The 22,036-nt window shown below is 38.9% G+C and overlaps 1 protein-coding gene across 11 annotated transcripts in view; it reads left to right on the top strand.

Moving 5' to 3' along the window:
* MAPK10 (mitogen-activated protein kinase 10) overlaps positions 1-22,036 on the top strand; it is a 183,288-nt gene that overhangs the window by 125,116 nt on the left and 36,136 nt on the right. For 10 of the 11 annotated variants that reach the window (XM_027887234.1, XM_027887238.1, XM_027887233.1 and 7 more), the window contains 4 exons: positions 1,770-1,828; positions 2,805-2,943; positions 4,141-4,306; positions 7,451-7,522. In XM_027887234.1, coding sequence (XP_027743035.1) covers positions 1,770-1,828; positions 2,805-2,943; positions 4,141-4,306; positions 7,451-7,522 — 436 coding nt within the window. Of the gene's footprint in view, positions 1-1,769; positions 1,829-2,804; positions 2,944-4,140; positions 4,307-7,450; positions 7,523-16,479; positions 16,552-22,036 lie in introns of all 11 variants that reach the window. The other variant, XM_027887239.1, reaches the window with a different exon arrangement.

Below are 22,036 nucleotides of genomic sequence, written 5' to 3'. Positions count from 1 at the left end.
TAACGAGCTCCATCTGCCCGGGGAGGGGCCCCGACCGGGAATCAAACCCGGGTCTCTGCAGTGACAGTGCAGTGTGTTTTCCTCTACACCATCGGGGGCTCCCTATTATACATAATGACTGAAAATATTCCTACATTGCAGAAAGAGTGTTATTCCAGGGCCGTGTGTTAATTGGAACCATTATCTGTTAGAACTATCTGCCTGACAGTAGAAACTTGCTTTTTTGTAGTAAAATAATAGGATTGCCACATTTCATTGTCAAGGGATCTCTCAGGGATTTAGTTTTCCTCCAATTCCTCAGTTTCTCCTATGGCCTCCTGCCATATCTGCATGCCCATTCCTTTTCACTGGGAGTGAATTTTTCAGGTTGCAATGTTTAGCCCTGCCTCAGATCCTGCAATGACTCTTTCTTCTTAAGCAAAGCAAAAATGAGCTTGAAAAGTGTGATGTTAAGGTGACATTTTACGCTTTTCCTCTATCCCAAATTCACATGAAAAGAAAAAGGACTGACTCTAAAATGGCAAACAGCAGGACTTGTCACTCTAGTGTCCTCTGCCTCTCTTCTGGGTATTAATTTATCCTTACATTCCCACTGTGTTGATTAGGAATATAACTGTCTCTTCCCTTTTAACTTGATGGAAGCTACTCTCAGTTGCTTCTCAATGCATGGGGATTTGAAAATGCAGGAATAAGTGAGGAGTTCTCTCCATAGGCAGGAGAATGATGCATTCTCACTTCTGTTTTTAATGGACTAGAAAGAGTAGAGGGCAGCAGGAGCGGCAATAATTTCAAATATGTAATTTTAAACATGCTGCTTGAGACCTGCTAACAACGCCATGTTGGTTGGGCCAGAGTTTTGATCTGTCTCTGTAGAGAAGTGCAAAGGAAGGAGAGGATTGTAAAGGCACCTGCGCAGAGGAAAGATTCAGTCAGAATATGTGGAGTAAAGAGAAAGAATATTGAACCCTTTTTGTTAGAAAACCTAGATGGGTGATGGAGATGGAGAGGGAGACATTCAGATGTTGCCTCAATGGCAGCTCTGTGATATCATCTGCCTCTGTTATCTGTACACAAGGAAAGCATGGGAAGTTCAGATCTATGAGGTCACATTTTTCCTCTATGCTGTTTCACATATTTATACCAGTGCCTTACAACAGCCTAGTCCATTTAAAATCAAACAAACAGAAGCCCAAACTGAACCAAAAAAAAAAAAAAAAAAGGTAAAAAAGGAGTTGCAGCATGCAACATGCCTTTACTCAGAATTTGTCTGCTGTTTTAAAGTGCTTCTACCAAAAAGTGTACCTCTCGTGGTGGAATTTGAGTCATCCAGTGTGTGTGTGTATGTGACCTGAAAGGAACTGAGGCCATGTCAGAGAGAAGGAAGGACTTCTGTTTAATAAGATGGTCCTTGATTAGTTGTCCCCTTAGGTTAGTAATCCTCATAAATAAGAAATTTCTGGTTGTAGCACAAGGACTGCTATGCTAGGTTGAACTTATATTTGAATATATAACTTCAAAATTCAGAGGACTGTCTGACCCTTAGCATTTTATTTTGTCACTGGTTATCCTTCTTTCAGACCATTTCAAGTGCACCTTGAAGAAATCTTAGAGATCTGTGGTATTTTATTTTTAATGGTGCCAAATTTTTACTGATCCATAAAGTGAGATGTGTTAATATAAATTGAGCAGTGAAAAACAGTTTATCCTTTAACATATTTCAAAATGATTATGTATATCACTTCATTCTTTTGTCTTACTTTGCTTTTCAGATTATCAGTTTATTAAATGTCTTCACACCACAGAAATCTCTGGAGGAGTTCCAGGATGTGTAAGTAACAGAAGCAGTAATTAAGCTAAAGCTTTAGGGGCGTTATACTGTACTTTGAATGGAATAACTCAGCAAAACGCAAAGATTATAGGCACATCCAGACAACATCGTGTGAGTCTAATGGGTAGACACACATTCTGCATTCCCCTATTGAGACATCTTTTGACATTTATAAAGTGACAAATAATGGTTTTCATATTTGTTTTGGTATGACCTTCGACTGAATAAAATTACTTGCCTGGGGAACTACACCAGGTGTAGAAGACAACTGGCATCTCTGTTGGAACCTTGCACTATTACACAACCACTACTGTGTGTAGTACAAACCTGCTGTGAATGAAATTTTAAACAGTCTGTGTTTTGATATAGTTGTTCTCCTTTTATCTTTCTGTCTTTCCCATATTCTGTATACATTGCATGGAAATGTATGCTATTATGTAGTTTGATATCAGAAATAACCTATTAGCTGTGATGAGAATTTTGTGAAGTCATGCAGTCTTAGGAGGATTTTTGGATGCATTTTGCATGGAGATGCATATTTTAGCCTCTCAGACTTCTCTGTTTTTCTCAGATTCCTACATGTACTTTGGTAGCCATTCCTTGCGATGGTCAAAGGCCAAGCAGTTATGTCATTTGGTGCTTGTGGCTCTTTTGTTTTCTGCACTTTTCCATGTTGTGCTGCCTGATTGCCCGTGTAGGTTATAGTTTCTCTGCATGGGGAATGCACCAAGAAAGGGCCAATAATCCACCAGTTTTGCTGGGGTGCTAAAATTGTAGTGTCTCTGCAGTGTGATACAAACACCATCATGGTACCCTTGTGAGTGGGCCCAGTCTCCAGCTGTGTTACTCCCAGTCATCACAGATAAAATGAACAAAATGAATTGAAGCTAGGAAAGGCATCGTTCCTTATTTGAGATAGTGCTGGGATTCCTCTTCGGTACTGATAATAACCCTGTGACTTTGCTTTTCCATTCAGTTACCTGGTAATGGAATTAATGGATGCCAATCTGTGCCAGGTCATTCAGATGGAGCTAGACCATGAGCGAATGTCTTATCTACTCTACCAAATGCTCTGTGGTATCAAGCATCTTCACTCTGCAGGAATTATTCACAGGGTAAGGGACAGTTTGCTTTAAAACTTAAGGCAGCATGTGAAATAATCATGAAGATTTTAAACACCACTTGACTTTCTTGTATATTGTGGATCAAAGCCCTGCCAGTACAATAATGGTAAGATTAAGTGTCTTAGCCTATGCCCTTTGCAATGTAGGTCCATGCTTGTATTAGGTTAAATGTGTTTATTAAAAATAAATAATAACCAGATAATAAGCACTGGAAATCATCAAAGTGGTTGTGGTCTCTGAAATGTATAGATAAATGTTATTTTTCCTGACCATGCAGCTGGCTATATCTTCCATGCATGACATTTAGACTTTGAGTTGATGTTGTAACCTGGTCCAAGTATTCCTTGGTCAGGATCCAGAGAGGTCTGGGCATGTGAAATTCATGTCTGTCATCATTTACATGTAATAAAGCAAATTAAAAGACTGCTAAGTCTATGTTAAATGCATCCTCTCATTTTGCCTTTCCACATCAGAGTGCTGTGCCTGGTAAGGATGTGGAACCTGGCTGTGAATGCCAGAGGCAGCTCTGTGATTGTTGACAGCAAAGGGGCACAGTTCACATTTCTGTGAGCAGGAAGGAATTCTGAATGGATTGAAAATACCGAGTTAACTTCTTTATTGAAATGTCCTTTTACTAATTTGGAATTCCCAGATTAAAACAAACAAACAAACAAAACAACCAAAAATGTTTCCTTTCCGTTATGAGAGCTAGAAAAGAAGGGCTGATAAAATGGGTTACAAAGTGGATGTTGCTTTACAATAAACAAAGGTCTCATTTCTTGGCATGTTGTGTCTTTAACAAGGGGTGATAGATTTGGCTTTCAGACAGTTGGAAAGGTTCTATTAGGCTCCTAGCATTTAAAAAAAAAAAAATCAAAACAGTACTCTGATGGTAATCCTACTTTCTTGAACTGCTAAATGCAATTAATTTATCACCAGTAGCCTCTGCTATCCAGGCAAAGCTATCCAGATAAAGCCCCACAGTATGCCAAGTTAGAACAACTTCCAGAACAGTTTGCTACAGAAAATAGTAGCAAGGTTTTGCTGTGTATTTACAGGTATTTCTGATAGTAACTGTGTTAGAAGAGTAAAAGAATATTTGAAGGGTGACCTAAAGGATCAATCTGTATCACAGCTGTGCTTGGCTTTATAAATGACAGTCATGTGTCTTTTCATTGTCTCTTGCAGGATTTAAAACCAAGTAATATTGTAGTAAAATCTGACTGCACATTGAAGATTTTGGATTTTGGACTGGCCAGGACTGCAGGCACTAGCTTCATGATGACTCCATATGTGGTGACACGTTATTACAGAGCACCAGAGGTCATCTTGGGAATGGGCTACAAAGAGAACGGTAGGGCTGAAGTTTTATAACACAGTGTGACCTGAAGTGCAAGGTCTGCTCCTACAATTGTAAGGGGCACCTGAAGGAGAAAGAGAAAACATAATGAAAAATAACATCTTGAACTGGAACAGTTTCTCACTGTTGTGTACTGCAGCTAGAGAATATATTTGGGATGTAATGCTGGTGAATATATCAGTGTGGGATTGCAGAGTAATAAAAAACTTGTTCTTAGTTATGGTTGAGTTTAACAAGTACAATTAGCTCTTTCTGACCAGAATATCCTTGGCTCCTGTGGCTGTGAAAGAGTGTGGGAACCACTGGATTTGCTGAATGAGTGATGTGTTCTATAATTGAGTCTGGGTCTCTGAGCTGTTTAAAGGAAGAAGAAGAGGTACAAGCTGAAATAGCAAATCCTAGCCCTTCCAGAATTTGTCCAAATCCAGAGCTAGATCTGAATTACAGGAATTATTTCCTTCTTCATAATAGATTTAACTGAAGTCCCACATTTTACTTACAGGTTTCATGTGGTCATGATCTATGTATAAATTTTGCAGTTTGAGACTTCTTTTTTTTAATAACAGGTAGAATTGCAGAGAATAGGAAAAAGTTGTAACTAAAAGAAAATGCATATGATTTGTATGTAATCTCCCTAGAACTAAATAGGAGTTTGCTCTGAATAGTCTATGAGAGATCTTGGTCCCTGGAAAGACTGTAAAAAGCAGGTGGGGGTGCTTGCTATAGAGAAACAGGTAAGGAAGAACTCACATCTTGCAGGGGATGAAGAGAAAGCTTTTTAAGTGATTCTCATTTTATAACATAACTGAGAATAGCAGACCAGGAACGGAGGGAATACACTATGACTCATATTTTGCCATCAAAATCTATCAGTTGCGTTTGTACAAGAAGACTTTTGGATGGCAAATACAGGAATTTATTAAAAAGTGCCCCACTTAATTTCTATTGCAGAGGTTAGCTAACTTGAGAGAGAACTTCTGCTAATAGCCAACTGCATCCTGTAAAGGGCAGTGAAACAGATTTTGGGAGCTGATTCCATGACTTAAGAACTACCAAAGGCATAATCACATGACCTCTTCTGAAATTAGCAAGTCCCTCTATGAATTATTTGTAATGTTTATGAATTTAAAGTGTACATTTTAACACAAAATTCTAAAAAGTGAAGACTAATTAGGCAGAGTCTAAGCATAGAGAATAATTTCTGAAAAAGGAATAATCTTCTGTAAAGTATTTTCTAATCAAAATTTTTGCTGTGCCATTAGAAATTTGAACTACACTCAGCATGCTTTAGAAAGTTCCTTAGTCAAAATCCAGAGTTTCTTCTATTGCCAAATTAATTCTTTTGCCTTTCTTTTTTTTCTCCAGACATTTAGTAGATGATTACCATTGCTGATGTTATTGTCCATGACAGGACACAGAAAGCATTTGCTTTTTACGTGATTAAAACCACACTAGGAAGAAGTTAGACACGCTTTTGTGAGGAAGTACACAGCTGGGAAGGTTCTAAGAATGTTTGCCACATCAAAAGGCCCTGATCAAATGCCCATTGAAGTTAACATAGAGACTTCCTTTGACTTCCCTGGTCAGTGAATCTGGCTTAAGATGAATGACCTTGTCTTGCTTGTACAAAGACAAAATCCAGTGAACAGAGAAAGAAAAGAAAATATTTGAAAATGGAGGTCAGCTGTCAGAGGAGCTGGTCTGCTTGAAGGCTCTAATCTAGCTCCCAAGGAAGTCAACAGAAAGGGTTGTTCGTTGCTTCCCTGCTCTGGCCTGTGCTGCCACATTACTGAAGCTCCCCTACCTTTTTTTTTTTCATCTAATGATGTACACTGCCTGTATAAGGACTTGTTCACTGCTTTCATTTTCTTTCTGCACTTGGTTGGCTAAAGATGCATAATTATAACCAGTTTGCTGCACTTCTGTAGAAGGTCCCAAAACTGTCACTGTGAAGAAAACTCTGCCACTGCCTCAGGCATGCTTTTGCTGTCCCATGCCCCTGATACCCGTACCCTCCTTCTCCCAATTGGAACATTTCATCTTTATTTTGTTTTACCAAGAAATGAGTTGTTTGTTTGTTTCTTTGTTTTGTTTTGGATTGCTCTTGAAGGATAAAAAGGGGGAAGAAAAAGAGGAGAAAACTGGTTGTGTAGGTCAAACATAACTAAAAAAATGGGGATTCAAAGCTTAGAAACAACATAGTCTTTCAAAGCATTTGAAAGCAGTTTTTTTGCTCTTCACACAGAACACGGGGGATTTTTTTTCTGTGCATACTGTGTCACAGTACCTGTCCAGCCATTTTTTCTTGTAAGACTTAAGGACCAAAAAACCCCCGCCCAAGTTAAGCAGATAACACAACTATGCATATTTTATCTAAAAGCTGCAGAAGGCAGGATCAGGAAAAAGAAATGCTCAGAGTATTGTTGGTACTTGTCCTTAGGAGCATCTGCTTTAGCATTTATTTTGAGTACGTACACAGTACAAAGCAGAGTCCACTCAGGTCATGCTCTCCATTTCTTCCTAGCTGATATGTAGGCACAGACAGATACATCTAGATAGGTAACGGAAGATAAGACACAGGTACAGCTGCTGAAGCAGGAGTTTTAAATAACCCCTAAGGGTAGTACCTATCCATATGGCCTTTACTTGGGTGAGCAGTTCCCTTTGGAATCTCTTGTGTACTGCTGCAGAGAGACTCAGTGCTGCAGGACAAAGTCTAGAAACTGCCTGGCTGACAGTAGGATTTATTCCAGATTATCATTATCTGGGCTTGGATTTTTTTTTTCTGAGGAAAAAAAATAAAAAAGTTGGTTTTTCACCATAAATTCAGTGTATACCATGGGTCTGTGCAGTTATTACTTGATCTTTACTTGCTAGCTTCGAACATTTACCCAAAATGTTGATTTTAAACTTTTTCCACTGTTGTTACTAACTATTGTTGAGCTGACTGACACAGCTTTTACTTATTTATTTATTTTAGCTTTTGGTGAGACACAAAAAAGAAACCCAGCAAAACCACAAAACAAACTGTACTGTTCTGATCAACCTGCTCTTTTTCCCCTCCTTTAGGAGTGAAATGCCATAGTTAACTTTGCTTTTTTTTCCTCCTTCTTCACTTCCCTCTCTCTGCTGTTCTAGTGGATATATGGTCTGTGGGATGCATTATGGGAGAAATGGTTCGCCACAAAATCCTCTTTCCAGGAAGGGACTGTATCCTTGTGCCATTTGCTGCAGCTTCACCTATTATTTGTTCCTCTCCTCCACCCCATCCCTTTTACCATAAAATGACTATACCAGGACTGTAAAGATAGAAGCAAAAAGTTGAATACCAGAGGTATGAGTGAATGAGAATAGTGCACTACTGATATGAACAAAATTGAAAATGAAAAACAGATGCACAGGATTATTTCAGTCAATTAAGTTACTTTGAAACCTGAAATCATTCAATTTTATATAGCATTTATGTCATGCAAATAAAAAATACAGAAAACGAGCATTATGACTACAAACTGAATAGATTTAATTATTATCCTTCAAAGGAAAAATAAGAAAAAAGAAAAAACGTCCCAACTTAGCCTGTATTGTTCCTGTAAATCTGTTTTTCTGCTTTCATGTTTTGGAAATTGTGACTTCATAACATTTGTGGTGACATCATAATCATTTGCTTGCTAATGCATCATGGTTTTGGATTCATCTCAATGCTGTATGGGCTCAGAGTTGAGTCAATACAACATTTTTTTTTTCTTTAAATGAAGAATTTGACTCGCCCAGTTAAAGGCAACCGTTTATCTGCTGTGGTTTCCAAATTGGCCTGAAATCAGATGCTCTTGATTTAAAAATGGACTTCCCTTTACTTGCATAAGTCAATGCAATGACACAATGCAACTGTGTCAATTAAACTGTATTTCCCTTCCATCTTGTTCTTCTTGTCTTGAGTGATATTATTTTTCCACATCCAAGGTGGTAAGGTGGTAAAAGCAATATTAGAAAATGAAAACAAAAAAGGAGGTGTCTGCTTAGCTTTTTGTTTGTCACAGGCTAAGCCAGGCAACCTGCCCATGATGGCTTGGAAATGTAAGTAGTGTGTATTTTGCCCATGAGAATAAAATGCAGCAGCACAACATTTCTCCCACTTTCAGAAACAAAAAGGCATATTAGTTCCAGCAAGCTGGCAGAAAGGCATCATAAAAATCTGGCAACAGCAGACACCAGCGGTTGGTGTGAAGCAAACCCAGCTTTCATATACATATAGCCATGGAGGTCATTATTTTTTTGCTGACTCTTGAGTCATTCCTGTCACGTCATGTTTGTCAGGGTTAGGTCCTGCCTCGTATTTCACAGCTCTGTCAACTTTCTCTGAGAGCGGAGCTGTGCCCTGTAGTCCGGTGAGGACAGAGTTATACTTCACTAACAGATAGATGGAGAAACAGCAGGTACCTCCTGCTTCGCTGAGGGGGAAACAGCAGCACTGACCTGACTTCCAGTCTGGTAGGAATATGGACTGGAAAGTTATTGGATGCAAAACATGACAGTGAGGTAAAAATTTTGGATTTTATTATTAGAAGTCTGATTGAGATTTTAGTTGATAAGAAACAAGAATACATAAAAGAAATGGTTTCAAGGTAAAAGCATAGTTGCATGGTTAATGGGTTCTTCTTCTTTTTCAACAACAAATTATATTTAAAAGTCATGTTCTTCTGCCCATTTATAGAAAAAAATAAATGCCGTATAATTTAAACAATGTTTAAAAAAATCATTCAAACATGAGAATTACTTTGCTTCTGTCTGGGTGTGACAACAGAGTCTTATGACAGCATCTTATTCAGGGATAGCAATAGAATATTTTAAAAATACCTTTTAACATTTCAATATCAGCTAAAAAGAACAACCAATGTTTTTAGCAAATGCAGCAAACACTGTGTAAGTTGTGGGATAGTCCTGATTTTTAAATCATTGGAAATCCCATACCCTGAAATGGAATATATGTGGGCCAGGCCACAATTACTACCATGTTTTAGTGGTGATTTTGTTCAGGTGAATGATAATTTTAAAAAAAAAGGAAAAAAAAAGAACAAAAAAGAAAAAGGGACATTCATTTCCAAGTCAGTACTCATTTGTTAACCACTTTGACCCCATGAATGAGTTGTCAGTGTTGGAAAGAGTGGTTTGTGTATGGGTCCATATTATTTCCCGTCCCTCAGTGGTTGTTGATGAGCAGATCTAGTTTCCCTCCCAGGTGCAGGAGGAGCTGGAGAAGCATTTGTGCAGCTGCAGGTAAACTTCACAGAAGGACATTACATACCTCTCTTGGGCTACCTAAGACCTTCCAACAAAGGGTTTTCTAGCTGAAAGGCAAGTCTGTATAGAAACAAAAAATATTGGTTCTTTTTAATTATTCAGAAGACTGTCTACTGTGTGCACTTGCTATCAGTATAAGCTTACTTGTTTCTAGTCTGGAGTAGGAATATTTGTGTATGGCACAGCATACATCTAGGAGAAATTTCACAGCTGCTGCCAAGTGTTATGAAAAGAAAAATTTTAAGAAGTTACTCTTATCTAAACCATCACACTGAGTTACATTTGCACTTAGGTTCTGCTAACTTGAAATGAAATTTCAGTTTTAAAATATAAATAAAAAACATTCTCTTAAGTTGCTATAAGAAGGCTCTGAAATCTAAAGGGACTACAGCTGGTTTTCAGACAAATAACAGCCTCTAGTCTCCTGGAGAAGTACTAAGTAGAAATTGCCTAGCAGGTATCTTTATTCCATGTTAGTCAACTAATGTAGATACTGTCGGGGAGACTTGCTTGTCTCAGACCCTCTTGAGAAGCAATCCACTTTTCAAATCCATTTCCAGATGGATTTGCAGACCAAAATATTCCTGGCAAGTTTTGGTAAGCTTTTGTTTTTCACTCAGTGTTTCTTTGATGCTTATTCTACTTTTGCCTCACTTGAATCAGAAAAAATGAAAGCAACTAAAAACTGCCCAAACTCTTCCATTGGAAATGTGTTAGAATCCCTCAGTGCTTTCCCCAAAGCTGTGTTCAGCTCTAGGTAATAAGGTCTTCAAAATCTCATAAGATTTCAATTTAAGGATTGGAAATGTATTTCTGTGTTTTTTGTGAAGAGAAGGGAAAACTTAAAATGAATGCTTTTAGATGAGACAGATTTATTAAGATGTGAGCTGCCAAGGCCATGGTGATGTCCTACAGGCATACATCATTTAATGGGGAAAATCAGAGCATTTCTTTTCAGTACTGAAAAGGAGGCATGTAAAGGATGGTATTCTAGAAAGTTCGTGTGAGTCCTTCAGCAGATAAAAGAGAAAACAATGACTTAGTCATAGAAATATATTGTGATAATAGCCAAGTGTCCTAAGTTTGGCTAGGCCTAAAGTTCTGTGGTGAATATGAAAAACAGGATTCCTACCGCAAATAGCTTAGAATCTAGAACAGTCAAAAGAGAAAATACAATTAAGACAGCAAGAGGAAGGAATTTCAGCTTTATTCTATGCAATTATCAACGTGCAAAATGGCTTGTGAAGAGAAGTCAGCATTAACAGATGAATTTAATGATTTCTCTGGCCGCATTTTCAAAAATTCCTTTGCCTGCCAGCTGTCTTTGAGAGCAGTGGAGTTAAGAGATTCCCTCTGATGTCTGACAGAGAGTGTTCTATCCCTTTAGGAAAAAAAAAATTGAACCAAGAAAGTCTTTTAGGAAAAGGTGCTATCTTTCCAACACTCACTAGCAGAATTTATCTTTGCTTTTGAAATAAGATCTGCATTGGGTGTAATCCTAGTGTTTTGTGTGCATCTCAGGTATTTTCTTGAAGTTTAGTATAATAAAAATTCTGTAGTTTTGTTTAGTGCAATCCATTGTTTTTCTTATTCCCAGTAGTATTTTCCTAAGGCTGGTTTTGCCTTAAAAAGAAAAAACAAACAACACAACAAAAACCCACCAAAACCAACAAAACCCAGAACCAGCAATTGACATCAGGATTATTTAGAAGATACTAAGTAGATGTGAGGATGATTAGGCTGTTGCCATTCTTCTCTTTTTTTAATTCAGATATGCATACTCTAATAGTTCATGGAGTTTAATTTGTACCTTAGCATGAGACCCCACACACTATCTGTCATCTCTGTAGCATTTGAAGTGTGTCTCAGGGGCTACAATGAAGATGATCCACTGCTTTTCCCATCAGTCACCTGAAAGATTTTCAGGACAGGTCTGAACACACAGTTTCAAAAGTGACCAAATGCTGAGGTGCAGATATGTGCTACATCCACTGCTACCTCATAGGAATTTCAACCAAGGCAAGTTATTTGTCCTTTCAGGCACCTATGAAAACTAGATGGTCTCAAATGTTTTGGTTTTTTCTATGCAGTTAATCAATTTTTGCTTGATGACAACTGTGATAATTTGAGCTGAGTGTCACCGGTACAGTTGAGCAGAGAATTTAGAACTTGTGGACAAAACAGCACTTAAATGCTTTTTGTCAAGAGCCTGTAGGTATTTGGTCAGAATCAAAGTAGAGAACTGGAATACACTCAAAATCACATATCATTTATCAGATATGAAAATATATAAGTGTATTAAATGATATGCTAATCTGTTTGTATTGTAGAGAGACTACCTGTGGGTTTCCTGCTGAAAGAGGTAACGCAAGTGTTACTTAAACACTCTTTGAGACCTGGGAAGAGATACTTCAAAGTCTAAATGTGAATTGAGCTCAAGAGAAGACCTGAATCTAGCAACTGCAGGATGTGCAAAACATGTTTTAAATGTTACAGTCTTTTAGATGCAGCGCAGTGTGTTTCACATTCCTTGGCAAGATTCTCTATAGGTCTCTCTTACCGCAATGATTTATTTTTTTTTACATGCTTTTATTCAAAAGAAAATGGGAGAAAGGGAAGGTTATGAGTCATTTTATGTGTCTCTACTCATTCTTTAGCTTGCATCTCAGGATGCCTTTTCTTAATGTACACATGCCTCTTAATATCCTGTAGCATCCCTTCCAGTACCACTGCAAGCTCTGCTGTTCTGAGAGGAACACTTGAGCATAACTTTCCAAGGGAAAACAGTCTTTTTTTTAAACACTTCTTTGGCACTGCAACTTAAGAGCCAACCTCTGAGGCAGAGCACAGATGTCATGTGATTCCTACCTCCTTCCGCAATTTTCCAGATGGGCTAGGCTTCTGCACTGTGGTGGGTTGATCCTGACTGGATGCCAGGTGCCCACCAAAGCCATTCTATCACTTCCATCCACAAATGGACAGGGGATAGAAAATATAGTCTCATGAGTTGAGATCAGGACAGAGAGAGATCACTCACCAATTACTGTCATGGGTAAAACAGACTTGACTAAGGGAAAGTAGTTGAATTTATTACCAAACAAAATCAGAGTTGGATAATGAAAAGTAAAACAAATCTTAACAACACTTTCCCTTCACCCCTCCCTCCTTCCCAGGCTTATCTTTATTCCTGATTCTCTATCTCTTCCACCCCAGAAATACAGGGAGGGGGGAATGGGGATTATGGTCACTTCATCACATGTTGTTTCTGCTGCTGCTTCCTCCTTGGGGAGAGGAGTCCTTTCCCTGCTCCAGCGTGAGGTTCCTCCTATGGGAGACAGTGCTCCATGAACTTCTCCAATGCGAGTCCATCCCATGGGCTGCAGTTCTTCATGAACTGGTACAGCATTGATCCCTTTCCGTGGGGTGCAGTCCTTCAGGCACAGGCTGCTCCAGCATGGGTACCCTGTGGGGTCACAAGTCCTGCCAGCAAACCTGCCCCAGTGTGGAATGTCACAAAACTGGGAATTTGCTGTGACTTAGGAGGGAGATAGGGATTTGGGGGGAGGTGGAGGGGGGGAGGGTGTTAATCTTTTTCAAGTGTTTGAGCCATCTCCACAACAGTCATGACAATTGCCACACTTCCTTTGGCGTTCTCAGTCTGAAGCCTTTGCAGCTGTGATAGCTGGAGCACGTCAAAAAAAGCAGCTTTGCCCATGCGTTACTAAGAATTACATAGTATTTTTATAAACTGCGTCCCTTTTTATTGCTTAGGAACAACAATCTGTAAAAACAAGATACAGTGTCCAATACAGACTACTGTATCTTTCCTCCTGAAAATTCAAGGGCCTAGAAATGATTCTTCAGAGCAGATATTGGTGCAGCTCTGCAGGAGTACTCAACGATACAGATGAAGGTAAAGAGAGGTCTTGCCCAGCAGGGTGTCTCTCCCTTCTAGGAGAATTTGGTAAGAGAAACTCACTGTTGTGACAGGCATACTCAGTTGCCTTGACTTTTTTTTAGAGTTTGCATCTCAGCCACTGGCAAGCGGCTAAGTATTTTTGGCCTACAGTTACACAAATAAAATTTAGATATCATGATTTACTTCATTAGTATGTCTATCATAGTCTTCCCAAGTCAGTTTTGAGGACATGAACATCTCTTGTCAGCTTGCAGAGGGGTGATTTCTGCATCACTAAAACAGGAGCTATTACAGGCGTGAATGTTTGGCATTCTCACTAGTGCTCTGGGCAGAAAGTATGAACTAGCCCATGAGTCTGGGAAAGATAGTAAAGCTCTTTCAGCTGTGCCTGCATCTCTGTCTCCAGAGCTTCCCCATGGCATGCACTTAATGAATTTTGAGTGTCACAATCATCATTGAATGACAGCTGGAGTTTACTGAGTGCAGAACTGAAGAGCCACCTCAGTGCAAGTTTTATCTGGGGCAGTTGCAGATCTTCCTTATAGGCTCCCTCTCATTGTGCTGTGTCAAGCCCCAGAGAACCTGCAGTTTGGCAAGAGGAGAATATAGAGTTACAAGGGAGGTGTCCATGGAAGGTCAGCTTGGGTCATTTCCATGTAAAACAACTTTGGCTAGTTCTACAGCTCCTGATCTTTTTGCATCTTTGCTGAGCAGAATCTGAAATCTGGAAGGATGAGCAAGCACTCATGTCTTCTTAGCGTTCTTCCATCCCAACTTTCCCCTCACCATCTCTTTGGTCACCTTCCCTGTGAAGGGCCATGTCAGCAGCCAGACCAGACTGCTTCCACAGGACACAAGAAGCTTTAGGAGGCAGGGGGCATGCATGTGTGGCAACAGAACAACTTCTGTTCAGCCTCCCCAAGCTGGAGGAGGTTCAAGCCTCAAACCCCTGGAGAGATTTTGAAGGTTCCTGTGTGGAGGACAGTCTTTGTGAATATCCTGCATTTAAAAAAAACATCTTGTACCAGATGTAAATTTTCAGTGCTTTGGAGTTGAGTGCAAATGTTTAGAGATTGTGGTGTGCTTGGTTTTTTTCTGATGCTTGTATGACTAAAATTACTCAGACTACATCTGGATTGATGTTGGACTAAGTGAATCAGAGGATTGAGGCACAGATATCTGTACAGCAGTCTTTTCTGGAGTTTTGCACAGGTCTCAGTGCCTTAACTAGAGCTTCTGACAGCTGCTGCTGTATATGTTGGAACTCCTAACCTCCAACTGACTACTTCTCTTAAACACACAGCTAAACCCTGGGTTCCACTTTGACGTATTTCTAATTGACTCAGGAGAGGAAAAAGAGGCGGCAGTCAAGAAGGATCTTTGGAAATGGGTTATATTCAGATGTTCACCTTTGCTCCTTCTGATTTGGAAATTTTCCTTCCCAAAACTTCAGGAGTAGTGGAGCATAGTCATCTTTGATTTTACACAGTTTGCAGTTTAGTAAGTCACTAGTTCAACTTCTCTGAAGCACAGCATAAAGCAGTGATGTCAGAAGGCAGTATCTGAAAATAAAAAGGAATTAATAACAGATGAACAAACAACTGCTTGTTCTATCTTTTCCTGATATTTTGCATGCCATTTAGCTTGTGATTAAAGCAGCAATAATTTGCATCTCTAGGTCTGCTTATTACTTCCAAAAAAGTAGCCTTTTATTTAGTGGGGGTTTTTTTGTTTGGTTGTGGGTTTTTTTGGTTTTGTTTTTGTTTACTGATTTTTTTTTATAGTGTTGAAGCTTTTCATACGCTAAAAAAGCCACAAGGAACCTTAGACCAAGGCATGTTAAGATTTCCACAGATAGGACATTTGCTTTCAAAGTTAAATGCACTTTAAATTGTCACTCAGTATGAAATTATAAGAGTAAATTTACCCAAACAGCATGATGCTTTCATGTTTTTCCCCATGGTTTCTGGCCCTGAGAGACCAGTCAGTCCCTTTTCTTGCTTCCATGCCCTATGACTTATCATAGAGCAAGGACAACAGAGGTAATGTGGTTTCGTGGTATTGCTATGGGGGAAAATATAAGGAGTCTGATTTTCATCTTGTGTACCAGTGTAAATTGTGGTTAGCTTTGTCTGACCCAGCTGAACTGCTCTTCTCTCTTTGAGGTCAATAGTCGCCCAGTTTGCTCTGAGTTTCAGTGCAGAAGGTACATCTTCGTGCTTCTGTGTCTCAGCTGGCCTATTTAGAAATCACCATTTCCTATCATGGCAAATGGAAATCTTATGAGATTCTCGAGACCCCTGTTATGGACTGCTGGCTTCACTGAGACTTGGTGGAAGTGAGCCAAGAGGCTTTAAAGCAAGCATTGTTGGAGCAGAATGATCTCAACAAATTCTACTCAAACCCCTGAATAAGAGGTGGATATGACATCACAAGGACCCAAGATCCTTTTGTGGCTTCTCGCTGTTCAGCTTGTGAAAATATGCATAGATGTCTGGTAACTGGAATGATAAAGGAAAAATAATTTGCATATCCTTATTGAATACAGAAACCAGCATTCATTTACAAGACAAAGCAGCATAAACCCAGGTAACGAATGCAAATGAAAACTTGAAAAAGACAAAATTAATTGGTAAATTTTAATTACAAAGTTGTATTATGACACAGTAGCCAGCTGTGGGTCTCACTTGGTTTTCTGTATTTAATAGTATTGTCTTTCATCTACACTGGAGTAAAGAAAACTGTTGGAATCGATTTTTCTCAGACCTGCTATGTTCTCATGAAACTTTTACGCTCAGGCAGAAAAGCATCCACAGAGAGTGAAAGGCAGGTCTGTGTCCACAGTGTGGGCTGCAGGCACTGTGCTATAGCATGATTGGATAAGACTTCTCATTTATTTGTTGTTCTGTTCCTGTTTTCTTGTTTACCTTCATTTCATTTTTGTTTTCAGTTGACATGTGGTCAGTAGGGTGCATCATGGGAGAAATGATTAAAGGTGCTGTGTTGTTTCCTGGCACTGATCGTATCCTTCCTGGCCTCAGTAGGTATTTCCAACCCTTTCCCTTCCAGTCTCTTCCCACTAGACTAGTGCTGACATACGTCTGTACTGTACCTAAAGAGCTGAGTTAAGTCCCACTGCAAAATCCCTGCAAACCAATATGTCAACAGACCATTACTGCCTCTCAGCAAAAGCCTTAGGTGGAAACTGCAGTAAGTATAGCATAAGGAGATGGAAAACAACATCCTGCATGGCTCATCAAAATCACTTTCTGCAGCCAGTGACCGCAGTTCTGTTGTTATGAATGTCTCTTTATTAATTCAGTGGTGGGCGGGAGAGGTGTGTTACATAAAAGAGGTTTCTTAAAGGTTGTAGCAGGGTAGGCACAAGTCACTGTTTGCCTTAGGATGACATGTAAGAGGTTCTGCATTTTACATGCATTTCTGCATGTCAGGTTAACTCAGACATGGCTCATAGAAATGCTTATTTCTTTGTTTGTTTGCTCTGCAAGTGGTATTAAAGTAGAAAAGTAGGAAAAGGCTTCAGTTTGGACACAACTTCTTCTTCTCAAGACTAAAATTATCACTTTGTAGCAATTTAATTACTCAGAAGGCTGGGAATTTCTTGAGCAACTGTTATAGCAGACTTCAGTCTGTCATTCTTTATTTAAGTAAATGTAGCTATTATGTGAAAGCAGAATAAATTCTTGACATATTCTTGAAGTGATTTATAGATAAGTGCATTAAATCAGTGGACAAGAGAACCAAAGAGACTAGGTACACACATTTTCCTTAGAGACCATTATACATTCAGGACTGAGGCAGACATATTTCTTATTTCATTTGATGCTTTATTAAAACTTTGGTATGTAATTTATTATTTATCAGATTGTGAAAATGTTTCTTATGCTCAACAGCAGTTGAGCATGCTTGGTCTAACTCCAGTCATTCATGGTCCTAGGATTATGAAAGCAAGAAAGGGAAATGAGCAATGTACAAGTTTTCCTCCTAATTTAAACTCTGTATTTAGAGGAGTTTCCAGGCATTATTCATTTTCATGTAACTTCCTCTGAATGTGTGTGCATGTATGCGCTTGTGTGTGTGTGCATACACATATCAATTCAATTCAGCACTTCACTTTTGGCCTCATTCACACTTTAAAGGTTTCAGTATTTTGATCAAAATGTGGAAAAAGTATTATCTGAAGAGTATTAAAGAAATAAAACTTGGCACTTATATCATTAATATTTTCACAGCCTTGTCTAGTAAGATTCTAATTTATGTTTTGTCCAAAGTGCTGTGTGAGCATCTGCATATGAAGTGAACAAAACACTTTCCTTGTGTTTTCATGTGATCTGGAGCACATATCTTCTGCATATGTGATAGTAAACCTTTCCCTTCTATGTGTTAATTGGAAATCGTTAGCACCTATTTGAGTTCTGGAAGATTGGCTCAGGCTGTGCTTGTGTTTCCTGTGAATGTGGAGTGAGACATATTTATGTGTAGGGGTTAGTATCCTTCAGTACTTGGAACTGTTTTTATGTTCATAGATTTGTAAGGTATCATTTAAAGAAACCCCCAAATAAATACAAAAATAATTTAATATCTCTTAAATAGCACTTCAAAAACTGGTTTCTTTGATACAGCTTCATACTTGTTAAAAAAGAAATTGCACAAATGCTCTATAATTAAAACATTGTGATCTGTCTGTTAGTGCAATAACTCCACAGAAATCATCATTACCGGCTGCTGATGTGTTTGGGATTGGTCTGTAATTGAGTTCACATTCTACACTTGTTTTCTTAACACGTTGCTAAACTTGCACTGTGTTTTATGTACCACTCTGCTTTTCTTCTGCTATTCCATGAGTGTCTATTCTGTGAACAGAGAATGATGCCGCTGCTTTCTTTCAAGCTGCTGAGCATCCCTCCTCAAAGCCACCTCTTCTCCAAATCCATCCCCCCCACCCCTTCCCTGCTGCTGAGCAGCCACCAGCTGGGGTTCAACACTTCTGGCTCCCCTACCCACCTGTGCACCTGAAAACAATTCAGAAAGCTCCTGAGACTGATGACCTCCTGGCATCTTCCTTATCCCTGCACGGAAAATGCTCATTGCTGTGAAAAGGATTATTTCTTTAGATGAATTATGGAGTTGGGCAGCTGTAGAACTCCATCAGCAAGGACTATAAGCCCTAAGAGTTTGAGGGCAGCATTCTTAAGGATGTATTTAAGTGTAGGAGCAAGTGTAATTAAATATCTGCTTCTTTAAAAAAGTTTCCTCTTTGACATAAAACTGGTGTAAAATGGGTTAAGACTGGCAGCGTACCAGAATCTGCTACCAGCAATTTTTTTCTTAACAGGCAGTGCTTCATTTCACAACCACACTGTGATTTGAAGAGTACTTAATACTAATTTGTGTCAATTTTTATGCATAAATAACTATGAAAAGCAGTTTTGAAGCTGAAAGACTGAATATTCATGAGAAATGCTTTGTCAGTCATATATTTGACTGCAAAATTTACTCTTTGCCATTTTCCAGCGGTTATGGAGTGTAGGTCATTTGATACTGTTACTGTTTACACAACTAAATGGTCCACTCAGCTAACTTAAAAAATTATTTAGCAAAATTCACAAGCAGAAAAGCAGAAAATGCCTCTAAGTGCAGAATGGAGTGCTTGGCTAGGCTGCAGCTCTGTTCCACTCCCATAATCCATTTGAATTCACTGAAATCACTTGGGTGAAGCTGAGAACAGAACACACCTCTTCTTTTTTAAACTTCCAGTTGCGAAGGATGATTTGCAGTGTCCAAAATAATCCTGATCTTTACTGATCCTTGAAATTTTGCATGTGATGCAGTTAATTGTGAGCTAAAGCCTTTTTTTTTTTAATCTTAATTTCACATGAAATTTCTTTTCAAGTAGTAGTTCTACCTTTTTTTAAAAAAAAACCCCATTATCATGAAGCTTGGATATGCTTGTGCCTTAAGCAAGGAGAAAATGGCGACATGGTGTGTTGTGTTGCCTCAGAAGCGACTGTACCTGTGAGTTGACTCTTGTTCCATGTGTTCTTCTCAAGATTTTATGAAGGAGGCTGTTACTCTTTTCTCATCACTGCATAAATGATCTGAAGAAATTGAAAAGGTGCCTTAGTCCTCTGGTGAGTTGTGAAATGGTAGTTATACTTTTTTTTTTAAACCGCTGAATGCATTTTGGCAGACAAGGATGAATGTGCCTTTAAATCCTGTAGCTGGGAAAGCTTAGGGAGACAAGTATGTATTCAGTACAGAAGTGGAAGGTTAACATGATGTCAGCTTCTCTTGGTATAAACCACAGATGTCTGCAAAAGGTATCACATGGCCTTATTCTGCAACTGCAGTCATGCTGTGCATGTCAAAGAGACTGGGGCAGAGGGGTTCTATGCACAGTTTTATGATTCATTTTGGAGGTATTTAATAATGCTAATGCATTACCTACCTCTAGGCTGGGTACATCATCATTGTGCATCTAGCAGTACATGTTACAAAGTCAGAAGTGTATCACCACAGAAGGTTCTAGGAGGCAAGAAAGAGACAGGAATACTACAAGTAGATACTGCAGTAGTGAGATGTTCACGTTTTCTTGTGCTTGGGGATTGCAACTCTTGTGCTGTGTGGAAACTGTCCTTAATGATGTGCCAGCTCTGTTGTGCTCCCTTGTCCCCGAGGGCTGCTCCCTAGGGCTCCAACTGACTATCTCCTTGAAGAACTGGAAGTTTGTTTTCCAAAAATTCAGGGTTCTGACTTTACTCTTGGCCTGACCCATAGCCCTCAGGACTGCAAGTTCCACCAGTGCATGGGTGATCACTGCAGCCCAGGCTGCCTTCAATGGACTTCAGTGGTGCCTTGGCAGTGCTGGGTTAGCAGTTGGATTTGATAATCCTAAATGCCTTTTCCAACCTAAAAAATTCTATGATTCTATGAAATTTCTCTTAGAAGTCTAAGACTAGGCATCAGTCTTGCCAGAGATCTTTTGAAATATTCAGCCAGTGCCAGGTTCAGAAGTTGATGTGTTTATAGAGGAAGTTCTCCAGCCATCAACAGACTTGATGAACTGCTGAATAAATACTGGGTGGAACTTCAAAAACATATTGTGGAATTCAGAAGATAAACAGGGCTCAGGAAGGGCAACTAAATTTCAGAAGACAGCCAAGATCATTAAGATTTTCACAGAGTCAAAACTCACTCCTTCAGACCTTGTGTTGAGACCAGTACTCAGAAATTCAAGAGTATGACCAGTGTGAGATGAAGAAAACAGACACAAATACTGTAAGCCATCAGCATCTTTGAAGGACTTTCTTTAATTTATACCGATGGCCATTTCATTTCAACAAAAACAAAACAATTTTTTTTGAGACCCAGAGTCACTTTTTGATAGACTCTTTTAAAAACAGAGTTAATTTAGTTGCAAACTTCACATCAAATTGAACTGAATTACTGGTGAAAAGTAGAGTGGCAAAATTTGGGTAGTTTCTGAAAATACTTTTGAGTATGCATATTTTGCCTAATAACTTTGTCTTGGGTTCCACAAGCAGATGCTGCTGTATTGAGTCAGAATGATCTACGAAGATTTCTTAGATGATGCACTGTAGCTGGTCTAGCTACATGTGTACACAAGTCATTATAACATTGACTACAATCTCTTTTTAGAGGTGGGTTTATACTTTATAGGATGAGTGGAAAATTATTTTTGTGGGCACTAGAGAAGAGCTCAATAGCTGTCAATAGCAGCTTTCTCTGCCTCATGCAGAAAATGCAAGGCCTGTTCTGACAACATAAGAAGAGAATAGATTATTGGAAACTGTGGTAGCAAATCTTTTAAAAACAAATTTCCTGGCACATTTTCTTTGTCAAGAAATCTGAACTGTTGAGAAATGACATAGAAACTGCAGAAATTTTGCATGACAGTCTAATGTAGGCTTACCTGGTAGAACTAGTACAGATTTCTTGGTTACAATTGTAAGCGAAATAGTATTTTGTATTTTTCAGTGTATTATTCGCGTTTGGAAATCATTACCTTCTTAGGAAAAGCAGCTTTCTGTATTTGCACAGTAAATTAATTCTGCTTTAAATTTGAGATGACAATGATACTCTGTTTGAAAAGTAATTTTTTTAGTGTGTATTTTTTAATAAGCATCCATTTGCAATGGGGAGTGATTCTATTCTGAAACAGAGATATCCTGGAGAAACCACCAAAGCAAAAAAAGAGTGCCCAGGCTGAGAAAAAAACACTCCCAATACTTGCACAGCATTATTAAATAGATGAGAGATGGTCCGTTGTCTACTTAATTGCTTTCAATACAGCAGTGGAACTCTGCTAGAAATGGTTGTACTAAACACAAATTGTTTGAACTTTGACAATGTACTAGCAGCTTATAATTTTATCTTTTATCTCCCCCCCACCTTCTCTGTTTTGTTGCTGCTGCACTGACAAGTAAATGGCATTAACTTCACTGTCATATGAAAGTCATTAATCT

The sequence above is a fragment of the Empidonax traillii genome, unplaced genomic scaffold, assembly GCF_003031625.1.
Source record: "Empidonax traillii isolate 1590-97213 ecotype Southwest subspecies unplaced genomic scaffold, ASM303162v1 scaffold205:size1172791, whole genome shotgun sequence".
NCBI lineage: Eukaryota > Metazoa > Chordata > Aves > Passeriformes > Tyrannidae > Empidonax > Empidonax traillii.
The sequence above is the reverse complement of the archived record's forward strand: the minus strand, read 5'-3'. Positions and strand labels throughout refer to the sequence as shown.